Source organism: Kogia breviceps, chromosome 8 (genome assembly GCF_026419965.1).
Source record: "Kogia breviceps isolate mKogBre1 chromosome 8, mKogBre1 haplotype 1, whole genome shotgun sequence".
NCBI classification, from domain to species: Eukaryota; Metazoa; Chordata; class Mammalia; order Artiodactyla; family Physeteridae; genus Kogia; species Kogia breviceps.
The window spans coordinates 60,262,328-60,271,992 of record NC_081317.1 but is presented as its reverse complement, the minus strand read 5'-3'; the positions used below and the strand labels follow the sequence as shown (position 1 = coordinate 60,271,992).

Sequence of the window (9,665 nt, the reverse complement as noted above, 5' to 3'; positions counted from 1 at the left end):
ATCATGTGCATGGTATTAATGCTTTAAATACAGTTATCTCATTTAATTTTCCAAAGCAAGGTAAACCTGTAAGTTTTACTGAGTGGAATAAAGGACCTTTAGGTAAATGAAATTCAGAGAGTAGAACGTTGAATGCCAAATATTTCAAGGTAGACTCAGGTGAAAAAAATCACAACTTCTAATACATCAATAAGAAAAGAAGAGGAAAAGTAGGTTTCCCAAGGATAACTGTTTATTTCTGAAAAGCCACATGTGAGGAGGAGGATGGGGGAAGGAGGGAGAAAGGATCACAAAGAATCACCAAATGACACAACTTTCTGAAAAATGTCCAGTATTAAATGAATAAGTTAAAGCTCCCTCTTAGAAGCTGCCTAAAGCAGTTTTTCTTGAAACTTCAAGAAACATTTTCAGTGAGAGAATTCTGAGATCATTACCACAGATTTGCCTCTGTCTTGACAGAATTCCTTGGAAGGACCTACAATTGAACTTTCAGTACTTGATTGATAAATAAAATTCCTAGAGAAATTATACAATTTTTTCTAATTTGCATAAAATGGAGTACCTGTATTTTGAAGGAAAAAAGAAGCTGCAATGTCAAGTATACAAAAATCATAGTAACCACATTTGCTTTGCCTAGTTTCCACGCTCTTCATTTAGAAATGTTCTTGTCACCAACATGTTTTTTTCCTCCTGAGGTAACAGAGGCCAATCCCACCTTACAAATAGCTCCCTTTGGGAAAGGTCAAAGTTAAACATTAATTCCTCATAGACAAAGTTGAGGAACATCTTTGCACAAATCAAATGCATTCCAGAATACTTGTCACTGACATGAAGCAACAGACCAGGGCTGCTGAAAGCAGGTGATGATAGTTTCGACATTCCCACACCTAGACCCAAGAAAGCATACTGATTCTTGTCTCCCTGCAGGCGTCTTTTCAACTTCTCCACTCACTGTGATGGAGATCTGAAGACAGGCACTAAATCTCTGGCATTCTCAGATAATAAGCTAGATGACCAGGTCTAAGACAGCTTGGCATGGTATACCTCAGAGCAGGGAAGAGCTTACTTTGCTTCTTCCAATCTATCAAAATCAGCTTTATCAAGATTCTTAAAATGGAAAAAAAAGCTCCTTTTTCTTGTCTTTCATGAATTTTAATCTTTTATGCTTCCAGTTCCATCACTGTTCTGACGTACGGGCTCTACTGACTTGCCACATCACATTGCTATAAATCAGTAGGTGTTGAAATCAAATACATCATCATCATCACCATCATCATCATTTTGGAAGGGTCACAAAGAACACCAGAAATGTGCAATATTCTCCATTGTAATTTAATCACAAAAACAAAGTATTCTGAACCTATTATGGGCAAGCCACAATCTTGAGTTGTACATGGTCTTGAGCTGCACATGGAATTAACACTACAACGTTCAAGTCTTCAAACTCTTTGCTCACTTTCTTCCTTCTCCACGGAGAAATCTTACATTTCCAAGAAAGAATAATATAGGAAGCATAAGCCTTTGTCACTCTCTCTAATGGTGATGCATCCATATTCTTTTCCTCTCAATCTTCTTTTCCTTCCTTCCTTCATTCCTTCCCTCTCCATTTCTTCACTTCTACATGCTTTGACTTTATTAGTAGCAGTTCAGGAGGGGAGCTTATCCCCAGTGTTTTACATCCTTGAGTGGCATTCCCACTGCTTCCTGTTTTGCATTCAGTATGAAGGCTGCAGCTAGCTTAACTTAAACAAGGTAAGACCATGAAATTAATCACGACCTATAATTCAATCATTTACATGCTGAACAAAAATGTATAGAGCCTCTCCTATTTGCCAGGCACAGTGATAGTAGCTAAGGATATAAAAACATCCAAGATACTATACTGGTGTGTCCTAGGGCTTCCGTAGCAAAGTTCCACAAACAAGGTGGTTTACAACAACAGAAATTTATTCTCACAGTCTTGGAGGCCAGATATCTGAAATCAAAGGGTCAGCAGGGACAAGTTGTCTCTGAAGACTCCAGAGAAAAAATCTTCCTCATCTCTTCAGCTTCTGGTGGCTCCAGGTACTGTTTTGTTTTTTGTTTGTTTGGTCCCCATCTTTACACAGCCTTCTTCTTCTGTCTCTGTGTCTCTACATAGCCTTCTCGTAAGGATACAGGGCCCACTGTAATCCAGCATGACCTTATTTTAACTGAACTGATTACATCCACAAAGACCCTATTTCCAAATAAGGTCACATTCTGAGGTTCTTAGTAGACATGAATTTGGGGCCAATGCTCTACAGGCTAGTACAGATACCCACCTGGGTGCTCTCACTGGAGTGCCTTCACACATTTACTCAAACTTCAATATGGCTTGTTAACTGGCCTTCCTAGGGTGTGCCACAGAGTGGCCACCATAAAATCTTTGCTGGTTAAAACATAAAAGTGGGTGGCTCAGCTTTCAGCAGCCAACCATGAGAGGATCTTGACATGCCTTCATGACAGAGGGCCATTAATTGGTGACTAAGAGGTTAGATGTGTCACTGGGATAGTAAAATGAGTTTTGTTACATCAAGTACCTCAGTTTACAATAGCTGGTTGGGGAGAATAGCTTCCAAATTGATGCAACGTGTAGTTGTGTCATTCATTTCGTATATCTAAGAATCACAGAATTTTTACATTTTAGAACTTGATATTAAGCTTTGAGATAAAATCACCTATCATTTTACAGATGAGATAAATCAGAGGGAATGCATATGTTCATTAGTTAATTAGGGGAAGAAATGGCTGAACAAAGGTTCCTCAATTCCTTGCTCAGTGTTCAAATCAGATTTTTCATGTTATTACAAATAATTTTCATTATGACTTTTTCTATCTGAACGTGCTTTAACTCTTGACTACTCTAAAGAACAACTTATAATATTGCATCACTCGTAGCGTTTCAGAAAAGCACATACAGGCACAACACCTCTCTTTTTTTAATGCTGTTTATCTTCCTCTGCTCCATGAGAAGTCTAGGCATTTTTAGCATTAGTAAAAATTCTAGGCATAAAAAGCATTGAGCTTTTCATAATGTTGTTGTCCAGAGTTCCTCTAACTGTAAAACTATGGACACCATATGTTCAGTTAGACATGATAAAAGCCAATTTTAAATTGTAAATCTTGAACAGTATAATAAAGCTTTTCCCCAGTAAGAAGAACAAAATAAAAATGCCTGCTTCTTTTTGTGCACCATGAAACTTCTTATTTATTCACTTCAATTCCGCATTTACACAAAAGCACTGTAATAAAATATCTGTACACTACTTTTGTTACAAATATAGATAATATTTAAAGTGACTTTATATATTCTAATGTAGGAGTTTCACGCTCTAAAATGGGAATGAACACATGATAATTCCTCACCAGTTGTCTCAATAAACAGCTCCATCTGTTTCCCTTAGTCTTAAACTATTGTATTATAAGATGTTAATATAAGGCAATGAAATGAACTTATGTTAATCCTCTTAATTTTTCTATCAATTTACTAATGGCATACTACCAAAATAATTACTAATGCATTGCTTTTTCTCCGTCATTAAGATTAATACTAATTGAAAACCAACTGCACAGCACACTGACACAGTTTCAGTGCTGCATCCCTTAAAACCAGCACTAACAATTCAGAGAGACTCCTATGCTTCTGGCATGGTTAGCAAGGCTGCTTTCTAGAGAAACCGCAGTCAATGCAGGGCAGCGTCATCATTTTACTTATAGAAATGTGAAAATACTGTATAATAGGTCAAAAATGAAAATCAAGATGTGCAATAAGTGGTTTCTTTACAAACTTAGGAACATTGCTTCCTGTTGTTATTTACCCAATCTTGAAGCCCATTTTAGGAAAAAACTATATATGTGCTTAATAGAGCTGGGAGTTGCAATGTTTTAATAATTTTCAACATTTTAAAATACTGAAAGTATTTTTAAACATTTTCAGTAGTTTTTTCTTTTTTAGTTAGAAGTGGGGAGAGAAGGTGGATTAACAATGCATTTGTATAAAACTTGAGATTTTCTTCTTTATTTTATATTTTCAATTTTCACCTTAATTTCATGAGACCATTACCCCTTGGTTAGCTTTCAAATGATTTTTTTCCTTTCTCTACTAACCAGTTGAGTTCATATTAATTTCTGCCCACATGATTATAAAATGTCAGATATCTTCAGGAAGAAAGACTGGATTTATCTATGCAAAGAGCCCTTCTCTTTGAGTTTCCATCACAAAATGCAAAGAGAAAGGGAAAGTGATGCTAGGTTGTAAGAAAATCATTTCCATATGAGAAAAACAAATTTACATGAGATTTTTTTCCTACAGTTTTGAAGAGCCGGATGAACACAGCCCAGGAGGAGTCCACAGGACCAGTTCCTCTCTCTTTGTAGCATGGGATGTACGTGAGAAGTTGAGTTGGCTCAATTCTGGCAGCTAATTCAGGAGAGAACCATCAAAGTGACGGTGCCTTTTGTCCGCTTAAGGATGGCAACGGCTTCTTCATGTGTTACCCCTTCTAGACTCTGCCCATTGACCGCAATGATCTGATCACCCCTCTTGAGACGCCCATCTTCAGAGGCTGCTCCCTGCAATTATAAAGTGGCTTGTTTACTTCTCAAAAAATGCTGCCTCGCAGTTACACAACAGAAAAAGATCCAAACAAGCATGTGAATTGCTCTGCATGTACACACACATTGCTCTCAGCGCTCCACAGGTGCTCCACAGCCATTAAGTAATGATGAACAGACACAAAGGAAGCCTTTCTCCTAAATGGCTTCAGCACTGAGATTCCAATTTGAGAAAGAATTTAGCAGTCAATAGATTAGTTGGATGGCTTTTTGGCTGTTCAGCACAGCAGTTGGTAGGAACTCAAATTAATAAAGAATATTTGGGAATATGCTTAGTAGGAATGATTTCATAGAATCCAAGATTTTTTATCCTATAAAGAAGACCTACAGAAAGAAAACAAAGGATTAGCAGTTTTACAGGACAAAAGCAGTTTTATAGGACAAGGGCATGAGGGCCACCAAACCCAAAGGTTTGCAGAAGCACAAAAGCCCACATGTATGTTGACAAGGACAGGATAAGGCACAAGTCGTGCTAACTCTAATTCTAATTCTTTCTGTGGCCTTCAAAAGGCGGCTTAAGCTGCTTGATTCTTTACTTCCCAAGGGTGGACAGAGTCTTCATACTCCTTATGGGCTCTAAATGATTAAGACTAAACACAGACACTGCTGTTTGGAAAAGAACCTCATCTTAGGCATAAGTATAGTAGGCAATTATGCAATTAAATATAAGATTAAAAATATGGAAAAGTTAATGAGGAATCCATAATGATGAAATTCTTAAAATATGTTCTAACTAGCACGCCTTAAATAAATTGTTCCGAGGCTGAGAAAAAGGACTGCATGACTCTTCTATTTACTGGCAAATGCTGTTTGTATTTTTGGACATACCAATGGCTTTAAAAAATCTCATAAATTAAGCCTATGGCTAGAGAGATAGCTATAGCTATAGATACAGCACTTTAAATTGGTGAAAATAATGTTTTTTTCAAAATAATAGAATGAAACCTCCCTAAGTAAGCACTTTAAAGGACTATAATACTAATCTAAAGCCCCTGTACCAAATCTTTTAATGGGTTTAACATAATTTTGTTTCCTCCGTGCTGTAAAATTTTGAGAATCTGAATTTTCTCCTGCAGGAAATTTTGTCATTCCTAAAAATTATCTTAACAAAAAATTAACAATAATTATATGGGTTTAAATTATTTTAATAGCTTCACCAATGTTGTTAATAACTTTACTTGTATTCTAAATATTCTTACCAAAGAACGGGATGCTATATGATTATAACTATATACCAACAGTTTTCTTTTCTCTATTGAATCCCCTGAATGCAAACAGCTGATCTGTGGTAGGTGATAGAGCTGCTGGATACTCCTTAATATTTTTAGTAGTTATTTTTCTATTCCATTCAATGAAATGAAACTTGCAAAATAAATGCCCTATTAGTTATTCTCCTTATGTATTTTATATACTTTTCTGTGCCTGTTTTATATTTCACAACAAAAAATGCAAAGAAAAAAAAATGTCAGGTCTCTTTAGCATACACATATTTAAAGTGTCCTATTTGCAAAAGACATTCAATCACATACCACTTGTTTACAAAGGAAAACAATCAGGCCTGACTGTCTAACTAACGTTCATTAATAGTTTTATGTATATTGTCGAGAGTACCCATGGAACTTCAATTTAAGCCTATTTTCCTTTAAACATAACTAAACCTCAAATTGGACAAAAATATCTAATGACCTATTCCTGTAGGGATTTCCAAAAGAAAATAATCAATTGTTAATCATTGGGCGTTACCTCAAGCCATAAACTAATAAGCCTGCTGCTGACCACTATTAATGCATGCTTAGAGGGGAAGAGGGTGGTTAAAATTTGCAAGCTTACCTTCGCAAACACTGTTTTAACATAAATGGGTAAGTCTCCGTGAGGGCTGCCATATCCTCCTACTATACTGAAGCCCAACCCATCTGGTCCTCGGTCTAGTGTAATAGACTTACACTGAGGAGGTCTGCGGTAAAGGGGAGAAAAGACGAGTCTTTAGACTTAAATATATATATATATATATATATATATATATATATATATATATATATATATATATATATATGTATCTCCATGAATCTGTAAGTTACGGGTTAGCTGACATCCACCTAAAGCTAGTATAACTCTCTGTGTTACCAACAGTGAGTACATCACGGGTATTTTGGGGATGCTTAAATTGTCAGTGTGTGCTGTGCTATGTATCTTAAATTTACATAATCAAATGAAATACTACTTAACACCCTATTCTATTACTCATGTATACTACCCTTAACCTAACATATTCATGGCAAGCTCTCATTGTATAAAGCAGCTCCTTCCTTTTCCAGTTTATTTAAAGTGAGAGGCTAAACTGCCAAACACTATGATGGAATAAGTCATAAACATCAGTATTCGCAAGCTCAGAGACAAAAATAGATGATAAGAAATATAAAAGCTGCATCAAATTATGTAAAAATTCCAACATGCTCCTCTCTTCCCTTCTCTCTATATTCTAATTCTTGTGTACTCAAGTTTTGGGTAACTGAATTTTATTTTTAATCACAAGTATGATTCATTAAATGATTAGGCAATGTTGGAATTTTTTAAAGGATAGATTGACCCCCAAGACTAAAATGTTCCCTCAAAAAACTCAGAGATGAAAATGTGGAAAGAGTAGTAGCATGCATGCATATCTGCTTGTCTATCTATCTACCTACCATTCCATAATCAAAGAGTTTAGAAACACTTGGTTTTCATATTTTACACCTCATCTTCCATCACTTCACCTTATGTGGGTAACAGGGACATACAAACCATAGTATATGAGCTCACCCTAAATCATCGTGAAATATACTGCTAGACGTCAGCCCAGTGAAAGAAAGACTAGAACTGGCAGGCTCCTGCTGATGACCTGTGACCACACTCACATCTCCTCCAGCAACCACCTGTACACAGGAGAAATATAAAGAGAAAAAACATGCTCATGTGGCTAGGAAGACATCGTAATTTTTCTTCAAAAAGAGCACTGGGAATAAAATGTGTATTTTATCATCCACTTAATCATTTCTGTTAACATAAATTCAGGAATTTCATAAGGTCCAGAGGCCTCTTCAACTGACACTAAGAATATTCTACTAATTCAATTCTACCAAGTTCTTTGATGCTTTTCAAACATGGTTTCACATGCAACTGTTTTCTAAAGATCTTTAGAATGTAAGTCACTCAATCACACCACTTAAAATTTCAGCAATTAATCATTTCCTGCCAAGACCATGAATTTTCCCCCTAAGATATAAAGTATGAAATGATAAATGCATCAGGATAAAATGTGACAGAATGTGTTTCCTATGTACTTTCTTGGAATTCTCAATGTAATCATTTATGTTCAAGGGAAATAGTAAATACAATAATAGGAGATTTAATCATTTTATAGCTTTAACATTAAAGCTCATGTGTCCTCAAGCTACCCATATTCAGAAGAGTTGGGATAAAAATCTTACCTGCATTTCAATGGAGCCAGAGGCATTTTTCAGAAAGTTAACTGCCTGGGTGTGAGTCATCCCCTCAGTGGATGTGCCACAGATAGTGACGATCCTATCCCCAACCTGCGAGGGAGAGAAATAGCCATCTGCTACAAGAGCCATTGAGAGTGGGATGATTTCCTTCCCTACCTTCCATAACACATATATACTACTAATCAGCAATAGAAATAGAACCAAGGAAATGTCCAATTCCAAGCAGCAGCAACCACAAAGAGAAGCTGCAAGTAATGGCTGAGTTCTATCATCTTTGGTGCAATGGGCAGGGAATCACGCTTCCCTTTTCTTTGTTTCTCCTGGGTAAGACATTACTTCCTATTAAAAGAATACCATATCTGCTATCATTTGGGAACCAGAATTTCTCTGGATATTATTATTATACACATTAGCTGTGACTCTTAAGTCAAGGGTTGGCAAACTACGGCTGACAGGCCAAGACTGGCCCACTGTTTATTTTGGTTAATAAAATCTGGTTGGAGGACAGACATGATTATTTGGCTGCTTTCACAAGGCAGAGTTGAATAGTTGCAACAGGGACACACATGTATGTCCTGCAAAGCCTAAAATATTAATCTCATCCTTTACAGAAAAGTTTTCTGACCCCTGTGTTACACGTACAATCTGTTTTTAAGTGCCAGTCATAAATTTACATAGCAAAGGGAAATAGAACCATTACTGATTTAGACAGTATTTAAATAGTGATTATGGTTTGAGACCACTTTTAAGGCATGAGGCCATATAGATTTTACTTTATAGAGATTGAGTTACTTTAATGGAATAGTCACATGATTTCAGAACTGGGCAGTTAGTATAAATTCTATCATAGTGCTCTCTATATGCAAAATCCCACAATTTTGAAGCAAGCTTTGTATAGTTTCACATTATAAGTCACGTTTACACTAAACTTTTGCAAAACTGATAAACAAATGCAACATAAATGACAATTTTCAATTTAATAAAGTTAAATCAGCATTTAAACCAAAAGAAAAAAATTCACTTCATTCTGGCAAGGCAATACTTCCTTTTTTTTTTTTTTTTGGTGGTGGTACGCAGGCCTCTCACCATTGTGGCCTCTCCCGTTGCAGAGCACAGGCTCCGGACACGCAGGCCCAGCGGCCATGGCTCACAGGCCCAGCCGCTCCGCAGCATGTGGGATCCTCCCGGACCGGGGCATGAACCCGTGTCCCCTGCATCAGCAGGCAGACTCTCAACCACTGCGCCACCAGGGAAGCCCCTGGCAATACTTTCTGAGACTACCTTCTATTTTATTTTAACTTCTTCCACAGGGTTTCAAACAGGTAAAAAATATTAAGAAATAACTGTAAATCATCCCATTTCATTTACCTGAAAGTCTGCATACAACAACAAATTCTCCTCTCTTTTAACTTTCTTCATCTTTTACCCAAAGCAAGCCCTGATGTGGCTGGATAAGCGGATTTAAAAGTTGACAGACATCTCAAACTGCCTGCAACAGTCAGCCAGAGTCAAAGGGTTTATAAAACCTTTTGACAGATTTGCCAGGGC

General features: G+C 36.7%; 1 protein-coding gene across 23 annotated transcripts in view; it reads right to left on the bottom strand.

Annotated features, from left to right (window-relative positions):
• Nucleotides 1–210: 210 nt before the first annotated feature.
• Nucleotides 211–9,665, bottom strand: part of MPDZ (multiple PDZ domain crumbs cell polarity complex component) — a 239,809-nt gene continuing 230,354 nt past the window's right edge. For all 23 annotated transcript variants that reach the window (XM_067041492.1, XM_067041491.1, XM_067041490.1 and 20 more), the window contains 4 exons: nucleotides 8,103–8,207; nucleotides 7,435–7,547; nucleotides 6,466–6,589; nucleotides 211–4,593 (listed from right to left, as the gene is read on the bottom strand). In XM_067041492.1, coding sequence (XP_066897593.1) covers nucleotides 4,447–4,593; nucleotides 6,466–6,589; nucleotides 7,435–7,547; nucleotides 8,103–8,207 — 489 coding nt within the window. In that variant the 3' untranslated portion in view covers nucleotides 211–4,446. The remainder of the gene's footprint in view (nucleotides 4,594–6,465; nucleotides 6,590–7,434; nucleotides 7,548–8,102; nucleotides 8,208–9,665) is intronic.